This window comes from Octopus bimaculoides, chromosome 16, assembly GCF_001194135.2.
Source record: "Octopus bimaculoides isolate UCB-OBI-ISO-001 chromosome 16, ASM119413v2, whole genome shotgun sequence".
Lineage (NCBI taxonomy): Eukaryota > Metazoa > Mollusca > Cephalopoda > Octopoda > Octopodidae > Octopus > Octopus bimaculoides.
Genome location: NC_068996.1, coordinates 55,331,820 through 55,345,355, shown reverse-complemented (window position 1 = coordinate 55,345,355; position 13,536 = coordinate 55,331,820). Strand labels below are relative to the sequence as shown.

Genomic DNA, 13,536 nt, shown 5'->3' with positions numbered 1-13,536 from the left:
AGAGGTTCAGTGTTGTATATTAAAAAAAAAAACAGCAGAAATGTAAAATTTGAGCTTTTGCAGTGATATCTCTTAGATAGTGATGTGGGTAAAACTTGATTCTAACAACTAATTGACCAAAAGTGTTGACATAGCCATCCGTTCTCTTTCTTTCCTCTCTCTCTCTCTCTCTCTCTCTCTCTCTCTCTCTCTCTCTCTCTCTCTCCACACACACACACTCAATATTTACTGGTCAAATAACACTCCATCAATTTCTTTCTGGGTTTCTCATCGAATTGGTGTTCGTGTTTTCCTTTCTTGAATCTGACAGTTTTGGTAGCATCATTATCATTGACTGCAGAACTTACAGAGAAACCATTTGCCATCCGTACAAGTTCCCAAGATGACGAATTCCTCAGAAGCTTCTAAGTTTGGCAGCGAGAGTGATGAGTGTCCTTACAATATGAGGACTGTGGAGCTCGTAGCAGCTATGTCTTTTCCTGTTTGTAACATTTGAGCATCATAAGGGGATCGCACACAAACACAACATCTGAGCTCCTACAATAGGAGGTCTACTCACTTGAATCAATATTTGGGTTTGAGATGCATCCATCATATCAGAGAAAATGTGTTCCAAACTTTCACTGATAAGATTTTCTAAACATCATCGTGTATTCAGTCTCTAAATCCTCACCTTCTTAACACTTGGAAGTAATATTACTCATCAGGGTGGCTAGGTTTGGTTGAGTATAAAAGACGATATCTGATAGAAATGGTCATTGTTTTGATTTTTAAATAATAGACACTCAGCAGTTAGCCACATGATAAATGCCAAGTGGTGTCGCAGTCAGTTTAGACAACAGAGTATTTCTCACAGCAAAGCCAATGCCATGTTGGTGATGTTCACCTTTGAGTTAACCCCGCCAGAATAAAGTCTAACCCTCGCTAACTTCATTGAGAGAACCTTTTTCCCAATTACTCTGGTCTCACTACAGTGTCTCAGCTCACTGGTTACGAGAGCAGTTGGATAATGAACAAGGAAGTTTTGTTTGGTTGTTTTTCAACTATTATGTGGTCTGTCCGTGCAGTTTACAGCTTCCTCTCTGAAGAAATGCCAGCGAACAATATTTAGCGCGTTTTCTAGGCCCTTTCTCAAATGGGCTAAGCATCGACATTTATAGACAGGGTTCTCCACACATAGATCCGTAGATAAGCTACTAATGGCCATTACACTGTACGCCTTACGTGCAGAGTTCTGGTTAGAAGCTTACGTATACTCAGAACTGTTCCTGTTACCAAACTTTTTTACGCCGTCAGGCTTTTTAGCGATCCAGAATTCATGTTGCAGAATTCCTAATATCACTATGTTTACCTTGAAATATATATAGACCCAGTGTCTAGGTAAATGGAAAATGATTGGTACCTCCTCTCGGCCACAAGAGGCTGCCAAATAAATCCAGGTTGTTAGACACCGCTGAAAGACCATCATTGCTTTTGTTTTCTTCTATCACAGTGTAATCCTCTAGTCTTTGTCTTCCTGGACTCAGCTACAAGGCAATGCCAGGGCATATCCACCAGGGTAGTCCTGCACATTGTGCCGCTGTATGCAAGTTAATCTGGAGTCGCAAGGCATCGATTTACCATTAACGGCTGCGGGGTGCCTCTCAAGAGTTTGTGTATATGCTGAGAGGATTTTCGCATCAGGCTGCTTCTCGGTTCGCCACATGGGGTACCCAATGGCAGTGAGCTACAAGCAATAAAGAGGCGAGTACTGCTGCTCTAGATGCATCGCTTCATCTTATATGTACCAACATATATATCATACACATGCATATATTTATGCGCACGCGTATACACAAATGTGTATAAATATTTGAGTTTATATTTTACTCTAGATGAGTTCCAATTAAGCAAACTTATCAAAAAAAAAAAACTGCAGATACGACCATCCCCTTTTATATATCCGGGACTATATTGTGCAATGCATCTTTGTTTTGTTTGAGGTCGTTTCCCTGATTTGAGTTGTGAGAATTTTAGCTGTTGTTTCTAGCAGATCCAGTGACCATATAGAAATCCTCTCATTGGCTTGCTTACATTTGTTTGTATTTTCCGTATATCTGCGTAAAGATACGTTTATCAGTGTGTGTGTGCATAACTGCTGCCTATTATTATTGCTGATATGAATGTTTAAAAAAAAAGTGTGTATTAATAATGGTGAAAGGAGAGAAAGAAACAAGGTAACAAAAACCTTGGCGCAGAATATGTATATATGTGTATAAACGTGCGTGTGTGGGTGCGCGCGCGTACACTTTTTTTTTTGTTTTTTATTAGTGATCAAAACGTAAATTAAATAAAATGCGCTTGTGTGTATGTGTATGTGTATGTGTGTAAGAAGTGAATCCTGTAAAGTGCAACTCTCTCTCTTTTTTGTACGAAAGTAGGGCTTGGGTAGTGCTAACTTTACAGTATCACAATAACAATTCTGACGTTCGTCTCCCACAAATTTCTTTCCCAAAGTCACAGAACTTTTCACATTCTTCTCCTCGTCAACTTCCCCTGTCACTTTATTGGTAACAAACCGCCGTTGCCGACACCTATTTCACCGGAGTGTTATCATTAACTGGTGTCGACATTTCACACACACACACACACACGTATTGTCAAAAGTTATTTATAAAAGTCGTTTCTTTAATATATTTCTAACTCCAGCTTTGGTGGTTCCTACATTGCACTAATATCTCTCACACTTTATCTTTCCCCACTCGCCACTCTCTCTTTCTATTTCTATTAACCATTTATAAAAGGTTAATTCTCTGATACTTTAATGGGTTTTTTCTTGAGATGGACAAGTTCGAAGAAGACGTGTATCCCAGCAGTTCTACTAATTTAGAACAGTTCCTAAATGACCCTTTACTCTTGGAACCGGCAAACCCCAATCTACCTGTCACGTCGAGCACAACAATTGCCAACTTTTCTACTCTTTATAATGATGCTGATCTAAACGGTTCCGCTGCTCATACCGAGTCTGACTTAGATGCTTTGGAGTAAGTAAACATCAACCAAACTTATTTCTTAAACTTCATCTTTTATTATAAACAATGATTTTTAAAAAAAGATTCTCGTCGAAATCAATGTACAAAATGCTTCCCTGTTTTCGTTGCATGATTGTTATTTTTTCTCTTTTTGTTGCTTGATATGTTTGATTATATACATAATTGTATACATACTCTTAAATACGCATATACATGTGTGAATATATGTATATATATATATATGCATGTCTGTGTGTGTGTGTGTGTGTGTGTGTGAGGTTTTATATATATATGTATATATATATATATATATGAGAGAGATTTAGGAATTATAACATTTATATATATAAATATATGAGAGAGAGATTTAGGAATTATAACATTTATATATATATATATATATATATATATATATAATACACACACTTTAAAACTTTCTATTTGCTAACTTAATAATAACTTAGTAATTTAATTTCTGTTTATTTTAAATCAAACACACGTGTGTGTGTGTGTGTGTGTGTGTGTGTGTGTAGTTTAGAATATCCTCGGGAATATCGGACAGTGAGTCTCTTCCATTTTTGCCGGTCACTTGTTCCTTGTCTCTCCATCGTATTTCCATCTGCCAGATATTTCGCAAAGGTTTTTTTTCTATTTTGTTTTACTTCTCTTTCTCCAAGATTGACGTGAACCCCCTCAACTGACCACGCACACACACACACACACACATATATATATATATATATATATATATATATATATATGATATGGATGGATGCACACGTGTGTATGTATACACACACTCACATACCCATATGTATGGATTGAGAGATGAGTTTTTCTGACAAATGCCTTCACTCTACCATGTCCAGTACTTTAAGAGGAATATTCTTAATATGATACTAACCACTCATGCAGGAACTATTATGAATGGTCTGTGTGGTGTAAAAGGTTTATATTCCTCACGCCATAGTTTTGACAACTTTTTGATTTGGGGTGTTATGTTTTTGTTTTGTTTTTAGTGAAAGTGAGGAAGCGGAATTAGAAATTCTTCAAGTGAAAACTGTCAGGATGCTGTGAGGGTGATGAAGGCAACAGGCGCCTTTTGTTTATACTATCATGCTTTTTATTTATCATGTTATTCATCCATAGGCATGAACGACGCTACATCCTCTTTGCTTCTCTCCAAATTTTGTAACTTTTGTGAGGGAATTTTTGTGCGTGTTGTTTACTCCTCATAAGTCTCCTTATAGCCATTTAAATTACCCTTTAAGATGTATAAAAAAGTTTATACATCATCATCATCATCGTTTATTCTGTTAACCACTTTTCTGTTAGCTAATTCTGTGCTTTGAATTTCATTACAGAACACTTTTTTGTGTGTGTTCTCTCATAGTAAAATGAAAAATGACAATAATTTATTACAAGAAAGATAATCGTAGTTGATTCACCCTATAATGAAGGACCCCGGTACATGACAGGTAACTTTATAACGGGGTGGGGAAGATAAATGACAGTCATTCCTGTTGAAGTTTCATCTCTGGAATGTAGAATGCAAGTTAAGGTATTCTGATGTTTCTAATGTCAACTCGCTGTTCTTTGATTTCTTTAAAGTTAAATGTATCTTAATGTATTATATTTCTGTTGTTCTTGTAGCACAAAAAAAAAAAGTAACAAATCGTTATTATTTTTGTCAGCAGGAATTGTTGATTCGTCTTTGTTATCTACTTTCTAAGTTCAAAACCTGCCGTGTGCTATTTTTTTTATTCTCATTTTCATCTCACCAGGTTGTCGGGTACCTGCGCTCTTCCTTACAAAACAGTTCTAGTACAGTCAAGGAAAATTATTATTAACATCTTGCCATTATCACTTCTTAAGAGTATGGTGTAGTTAGTACATTACAATGTAAATGTGTATGTATATATATATATAAATGTGTGTGCGTGCACACACTCATACATATACACATGCATGCTCTGACTGAGAGATTGTTGCTAGCTTTTTGCTGATACCGGATATATTTGTCAAGATCTCAAAAGAATTAAGTACTTCTTCCCTTCTCTCCTTCACCAAACCAAAAAGCATCTACGTTGACTGGGATATAAACAAGATCAGCAGAAGAAAAAAAACTTTTTCTAACCACACGAAATAAATAAAAAGAAATATTGCTTACATAGTCAGTTTTTTTTTTTTTTTTTTTTTTTTTTTGGTGCGGGTCGGGGTACTTCTATTTCTTTTAGCTATCTGTCTATCTAATTACTTTAGTTACTGCTAAATATGTATTTTCCCTTCCCCATTCAATTTCATGAAATTAAAATTCTACTAAATTCTTTTGATTTTTACCATAAACCCAAAATAGAAGTGTAGCATCATCACGACCACCGCCACTCCTCATATTTTCTCTCTCTCTCCTTTCTCCTCCTATTCTTTTTCTTCTCTCCCTCTCTCTCCTCCCTCCTTCCCTCTTCTTTCTCTCCTCTGTCTTCCCCTTGCTTCTCTCTCTCTCTCGTTATTCGTGCAACTTTGAAAACCTCGTTCCTCCCTTTCTCAGTTTATAGTTTTTGTTTCTAAACAGTCCATAGTTTACTGTATCTAAAAGATTAAGTGACCCATATACAATATATATATATATATATATATATCGGTAAGATGTATATGTGCAACAGTATGAAACAAAAACACTGTTTGCCTGGCTCCTCCTCCTCCTCTTCTAATCATTATTATTCCATATTCAAAATACTCCAACTGTTACTAAATATGTGTTTCATTATGGAATTCGTTTTTCATAATATTACACTTTCTATTGTTTCTTACAATAATGGTATGAGGCATTGGTTTGTTAGTTCTTTTCGCTCTAGATTTGAATATTCTATAGCAGTCGTTTTTATTATTTTAATATGCAGTAATTAGGATAACTAGGATTTCCCCTTTATTTACCAACGAGGGCCACGTAGCAGTGCTACTAATTAGGCAGACAATACAAATTGACAGGCCAACGTAAAAATAGACTATGACAAAATCGCATCCGTATTGTCAGTCATGTAATCTTTATATTTGATGGGTTTTTTTCGGTATATTCTGTGGCGCACGTGTAAACACAAACACATAGGAGACAGTCGGAAACAAAAGTGGTACAGTTATTTATGGGAAGAACACATTTTTATTCCAGCCAAACTGTGTCCGTCCTTCGTCCCCTCCTCTCTAGTTTGCCCAACCTATATAAAGTTTCGAACTGTTACCCTCTTCACTGTGCCGCTTCACCTTCTTCGAACTTTTGTTTCATTCTCCTCTCGAGTTGTTGCTCAGTCCGAGATCAACATTGATCAAAAGTGTTACAACTATGGGTATTCCATCATTTTAGTGATTCTAGGTCTATTCTGGGACTACATTTTTTTTTATAAAATCATTAGTTGTGGTTTTGCAGGAGATTTGGTTGCTATTTTTAGCAGATCATGTACCGCGTATATGACTCTGGTTCTCGATGATGATTTCGTTTAAAAAATGGAAATACCTTGGTCACTCCTTTTAGTGTGCGTGCGTGTGTGTCCGTTCGTGCGTGCGTGCGTGTGCGTGTGTGTGTTTTTCTACATCCTCTTTCGGTCATGTAATGACGGGTTTGGAGGCGGGAATCATTAATCCTCTGCCTCTTTGGTTACACCTGACAACACTAATAATAAATATAACTTCTGAAGACTGACTCTTTCAATTTCGTTATTTTTTTAATTTTCTGTATAAAATGAACTGCTTTTAGAAGTAGCTTCAGGTTTTGGGAATGCTTTTAAACAATTTTCGGTGGAAATGAAGTGATTGTTGGGTGACCGGATGGCAGGCATGTGGCCGGTGACATTAAAGTCAATCACCAATGGCGGGACAACCATCACGTGCACACACACACACACACACACTGTCAATTGATTGCGACCATCCTGGGGCACCGCCTTGAACACTAGCGTAGTTAAAGTGTGTGCCGCTCGGGGCGGCCCTTCCGTTTGCCTCCCTCGGACTATACAAAAAACACATATTGCCTACAGCAGGATGAAAAAGTGCCACCCCTTTAAAAGTATCGCTCCTACTGCCCTTATGGCAGTGGCCTTGAAGGATTTAATCGAACAAATTGATTATCATCATCCGGCCATGCTTATAATACACTCATCATCGTGACTCGTTCTCTCCAGTTAAATTGAACCCAGTACTTACCACCAGATTTTAAAATACTTACGAAAAGCCAAATTACAAGGGCATAAGCAAACCAACACTGGTTGTCAAAGGGGACACATACGACGGGCTTTCATACAGTTTCCATCTGCAAAATTCACTCAAAATATCGGTCGGCCAGAGGCTATAATGGAAGACACTTGCCCAAGGCAAGTGGAACTGAGCTGAAAACCACATAACTACCAAGTAAGCTTCTTAATCGCATCTACAGCTTGTCGTCGACGTCCTTCCTTCAGATTCGAGGATTGTCCCATCTTTGAACTCAACAGCTGCGAATTGGCTGATGTTTGAACGTCGAACAGAGTTCAAATCTCACCGAGGTCAGCTTCGCCTTTCACTCTTTCAGGGTCGATTAAAATAAAGTTTCGATTCAAGGTGTTGGATCAACGCGACTGTAAAAACGTCGGATCGAATACTCTCGTCTTCTCCCTCCCACCGTATTCAAATTTGTTCCTATTCGTTGAGTTCTCAGTTTAATTCCCACTATGGCCTGCTTGGGTAGAGACCCGTCACACGGTAATGGTACTCAACATACCATCATTTGATGCCTTCAGTACCATTAGTAGCATCCATTCTTTTGCTAGCATTCAAGTTACCAGTTTCAAGATTATTTCTTCCCGCCAACCTAGAAGTTTGGTGGGACACTGCAAAGGGTCACGAGTCCTACCTTCTCTTCTGACCAAACGATTTTTTTAATGGTATTTCTAAATCCTTTCTACCACCTTGGGCACAATTTGTGGGGAGGGAACTAGTCGATAACATCGATCCCCAATGTACAATTGATACCTGTTTTACTGATCTGGAAAGGATGAAATCGACTTCGACAGATTTTGAAGCCAGACGAAATGCTGTTATGCATTTTGTGTGGAACACTAACAATTCTGCCCGCTCACCGACTTATAACGAGTTATAAGTAATAAAAACAATTTTACATAAAAATGAAGTATTATTCAAAACTTTTTTTCCATAGTATATTACTTATGCGAGAAACGTAGTGACAGTGACTTCGAAAAAGTTGATATGATTGACCGTTCGTCTAAGGAAGATATTTTCCTTCTCTCTTGTCCTCTCCCTCTCATTGTATTAAAATTTATTTAAATCCACCATCATCGTCTCTCCCTTGATACAGACAACTCTCGTAGTATCACTGAATTTATGGAAATTATTCGCTATCTTTTGTTTTGAAATTTCTGAGAAATAAAGTTTTGTAGTACTTTCAGGTCAGCAGACTGAGCTAACCTGTTTCACAATAACCTTCTTCTATCGAATGTAATTATATATGTTGGTTGGTGATCGTCGCCGTTCTGATAATCATGATTCTCAACCTATTTCGCCGTCTTTTTAAATACATGAACCAGGTATTATTGAGAGAGGTTTGGTACAGAGATAGGAGTGTTGCTAGTCATCATCATCATTATTTTCGTGATTTTTTTGTTTTTGTTTTTCTGGCGTGGGTTCGACAAGTTTCAGTCAGTCTCTCCATTTCCACCTTCACTTCTACCACACCCATCATCACCATCATCCTCATCACAGCCATCAGCTGTATCAACCTCATTATCTTTGTCACACCCATCACCCACACTTGTAACTGTTAATCAACATCTGCAGGGGAAAAAAACTGATGGTTTTTAAACAGTCGCCTTCCTCGGTCTGTACATAAGTTAAAGCAGATAAGTTAAAGTCGAGCTTCTCAACCGTTTTTTTTTTTTAATCTTTTTGTCTCGTGCCCCACTGTGGCTTCAAATAAGTGTCCCTCGCCACAAACTGACTAAGTTTGTGTATGTGTATATAATTAAAAGATTGTTGGTTATGGCTAGTCAGGAAGTCACACCTATAATGTTCTTAGTAGTAGTACAGGTGACTCGTTAGCCGGAGGCATATAACCTCTCTACAAATGGATCTTGATTAGCCGGGGTTGTGAACAATAATCACCGATTATATATATACATATATATTCGGTCAAGTCTGCAAAAAAGCACACTAAAAATTATTTTGAGCAATAATATTTTATGCCGTCGATTTGTCATGGCCGGTCAGGAAGTTACTATTTATTTTGTGCCTCAGGCCAGCAGATCTAATGAGTCGCCTATGAGCAATAATAGACGTGAAACCAATGGTTACTTTCTAACCCTAACCCTAACTAACGACTACATTACACACACACACACACATGCATAAATGTGTGTGTGTGTGTATTATAGAAAGAGATTTTAGTTTTAAAACGCATTATTTCAACTTTTATTCACTTGTTACCTGTACTCATTCTGAAGTAACCCACGTCCTACTCTGAGGAACTATGGGTTAAAGTGATGAGCAGTGGTAAAGTTCTTCACCGCTCTAGATGCACTCAAGTAACTTTAAGTAAATACGTACAAACATTATCGTGAAATGGTTAGGTAGGAGAAAGAGACTAGAGATGACCTGGTCGTTCCTCGACACGATAGAAGAGCTTGGGAAGCTCTTCAAGGTTGCCTAGCAACTAAGACGATATCACAGAAGCGACGTGAACATTTGTCACATCCGCCCGACCTTTCAGGCACAGGTTAAGTCTAAGCAGTTCCTGAAGGAAATTCTTTGTTTGCTACTTTGGTTCTGTTTCTTCTATACACCTACCTGTCGGAATAAAACACCAATTACTTTGCCCAACCGCGGCCAATAAAGGAGCTCTTGATGGTCTCTCAAACTTCAAGAAATAGTAGCTAAACATTCTTAAATCGTACCTTATCGATACTCAAAATAAATGGAAATGTTAGATAATGAGATGCAGTGGCACCGTATTAGTGACCAGGTCGCAAATGGTGCAACGAAAATTGTAACACAAAACAATGTTTAAGTGAGTTTAACAGATTTTTGGAGTTTTCAATGGTTAATGTCTTCCATGCCATAATTGTTAGATAATGTGGTCTTAGATATTACAATATAGCTGATAAAAATTGATAGTCATTACTGCAATGCCTCTGATCACTTCTGGATCGAAGTTGACTTGGGTTTAAACAACTAAACCACTGGTTCAATCACTAAACAATAGTTGACATGTGCGAGATCTTCCATGTTTTCTTGCATTTTCTTTGTTCTTGTTAAGCTGCTTGAGTTTCTTCTTCTGGGTTAGTGTAACTTCGACTCGAATTAATTAATTTCTTAATTTGAGATCGTTGCGAATTTATGAAACGAATGTTGCTCCGAAATACCTCTCTCTCTCCAATGATATTAGCAACAACAAATAAACGGAGTGAAATTGTTTACAAGATATATATCTCTACTAAACGACACTTTCTCTTTATCATTCGTTGCTACAAAACCTTTAAAATTGTCAAATGAATCACACAATAATTTCTAGATAATTTCAAGATCTGCCTTTTCATATTTTTCTCATTGTTTATCTATGATAAAATAGTGTTTGTGTACTTGTATGAGTGGAAAAGAAACTTTGAAGAGAGAAAATAAATTAGAATGGTATTGTTTTTAACACCAGCCTTACGTATCTGTAAGGAGCTAAAAAGTATTTCACATCGAAGAAATAGGCTACATTTTTTTTTCTTTTCTTAATTAAATTGACAATTTCATTTTTAATGATTGTTGTCCATAATCTGCTTCGTCCTAGTTATAATCTTTTAATCCGTATGATCTCTACGAAAAACAAAAATAATTATCAAAATCTTGTTAAACTTTAATTCGTAACTTTTAATGCTGCATTTGGCAACACTTATTTTAGGTTTGACTAATTAAGAAAAAAAACCTCTTATTTTAAAAAAAAAAATAATTACTTTAGAAAATTTTAAATAATTCGCAGTTTAAGGGCCTTAAATTTTCTGTAGATTCTGCAAAAGGGGGCGGGGTGCTTCCCCTATTTCAGTATTTTTTAAGCTTTGAGTTTTTTTGGGGGGAGGGGTTAACATGTGAGGTTATACTTCTGAATAAAATTGCGTAATTTTTTTTTAAACCGAAATCTGTAAAGAAGATTCGAAACAACTCAAAACCTAAAAGTTACAGGAAGGAAGGAGCAAAAAGCATTCCCCACCTTTTTTTTTTTTTTAATAGTAATATCTACGGTACTTACAACATACACATCCGGATAAATTACGGTTTTTGGCGCATTAAGATAATTTCAGACTCTATACTATAGGAACACCATGTATTTATGCATATACGCATTCACCTGTAGACATACATACATTTAAGCATTTTTGTGAAGATATGCGTTGTGTTGGGATAGTCATTAGGTCAGAGTCGGGGCTGATAGTCTTGCTGTGTTTTCGGTTTTCTGTTCGATTTCAAACCTCGCTGAAGTCAGCTTTGTCTTTTTTTTTTTTTTTTTTTTTTTTTTTTTTTTTTTGTCTGTTCAGGATCGATAAAGTACCAGTAGAGTACCGGGTTTGACTCCTCTTACTTTTGGAAGTAGCCGTCAGTTGTGTTTAGACGTGGAAGATATTGAACTCTAACAAGTTTTAAAAGTTTTAAATGCCCAAGACAATGCCGATGTCACGAGGCTCTCAAAATTTGAGGAACCCAAGGAAGAATTATATTACAATGGAAGTTGCTGAATACTGAGTGGGTGGGTGACATGGGACTGTTTCAATATCAATAACCGGTGGGCAACATTTTAAGTTGGTTTTGATAACAATAACCGTTTAACATCATTCGTAGTTTCTATTGTATATTTTTGGCATAGAATTGTATGTGTGTGTGACCCTGTGAATTTAAGAATATACAGTTTTAGTCACATATTCATTTGGGAAATTATTCGTAGAATAGGATATCGTTTAAATAGGGCAATTTATTTCGGTAATGTAGCGCGCGCGCACAGCAGTATTGTTGTAAAACACTTCTTGAAGGAGATGAAGCGAATTATAAGGATAGTTTTTTTTTATTTGTTGTTATTGTTTAGCCCTTGTCAGCCCAAACTTATGAGCAAATGTATTCCTGCCGTGACCATCCCGTCTTTTCCCATGTACAGAGAACCTAGGACTATATTATTTGTGTCCTTTTCTAAGGAGGTAGCTTGTGATTTAAGGGAAATTTGGCTGCTATTTTTAGCGGGTCGACTTAGAGGCACCTTCTTTGACTTTATTATTATTATTATTATTATTTCTGTAGCATAATGTGTGGTGTTGTGTAATTGTAGTATGTGATATCGTTGACGACAATGTATGTTGCAGCTCCAGGTCAGTCTCTAACAGGTGGATCAATACACCACTAGTCATTCTAACTATGATCGTCCAACCTTTTAGGGGTATTTTTTTCTTATGGGTAGGGTTATAACAATTGGTAAGAAGTGTGATGAGGCAAATAAATAGCCATATTTAATTAAGAATAATTGCCGAAAAACATAAATTTCATATACCATTCATACTTTGTGTTCAACAATTGTTTCGTTTAGATAAACATCATTAAATGTACAATTATGTAATTGTGATGCATAATAATGTAATGATGTGTTTAATAACCTGTTATTGATTTAGCTCTTTAATTACTGCCGGTTTTTTTTTTTTTCTTTCAATTCTCTATATAGACATATTTAATCAACTAAAGATGATTTTGGACTTCTCCAGTGCCATGGTAAAATAGACAAACTCTAAATTTCATTTTGTCAAGCACAGCGTTCAATATAATCAACTATACCCCCCCCCACAGCCCAAATTTCAATTAGAAGTTATTGGAAACAATTAAGATGAATGAAAATTTGTTAATCGGAGAAGCTGACAGATATTTATTGGTTTCAGGACTACAAGTCTCTTTCTTATTTGAGATATGTGGTTGTGATTTGAGAGAGATATGGTTATTATTACTAGCATGATGTGGCAGAGGTAAACCAGCATATGCTGTCAGGCCCAGCTGCTGATATTGGGGGTTGCGTTCTATGCCTTGACCCGAGCATAGAAAGGGGCTCGCCTCTTTGAGCTGGGAAATGAATGGAATGGCTGGTGTGTGTGTCTTGTTGTGGCCACCCCCTCCTAAAAAAAAATGGGGGATATAGGTCTGGGTATATGTATGTATGTATTACTAACATGTTGAGCGATCACCTATGGATTTCAGATTTATATAGTGTAAAATATTGAACCTTTTAACGTTTAAACCTATCATTTCCAGCCCAAATATTCTGTTTTGCATTCAAACCAGCCACATCTAGCCTCTCACACCTTTCCTATAATATCACTCTAAAAATATATAATCTCACCATTGAAGTCTCAAAGCGATGAGATAAATGCATTATTAATTCAAATTGATGTGAATAAATAAGGGTTACATTTGACAGAGAAATATCTATTACATAGAAAAATGCAAGCATGAAAAGTAATATTCTTAAGATTATAAA

The 13,536-nt window shown here is 36.6% G+C and overlaps 1 protein-coding gene across 1 annotated transcript in view; it reads left to right on the top strand.

The window, feature by feature from the left end:
* Positions 1–2,341: 2,341 nt before the first annotated feature.
* LOC106871176 (serine/threonine-protein phosphatase 4 regulatory subunit 4) overlaps positions 2,342–13,536 on the top strand; it is a 102,874-nt gene continuing 91,679 nt past the window's right edge. The window contains exon 1 of the mRNA XM_014917507.2: positions 2,342–3,023. Coding sequence (XP_014772993.1) covers positions 2,821–3,023 — 203 coding nt within the window. The 5' untranslated portion in view covers positions 2,342–2,820. The remainder of the gene's footprint in view (positions 3,024–13,536) is intronic.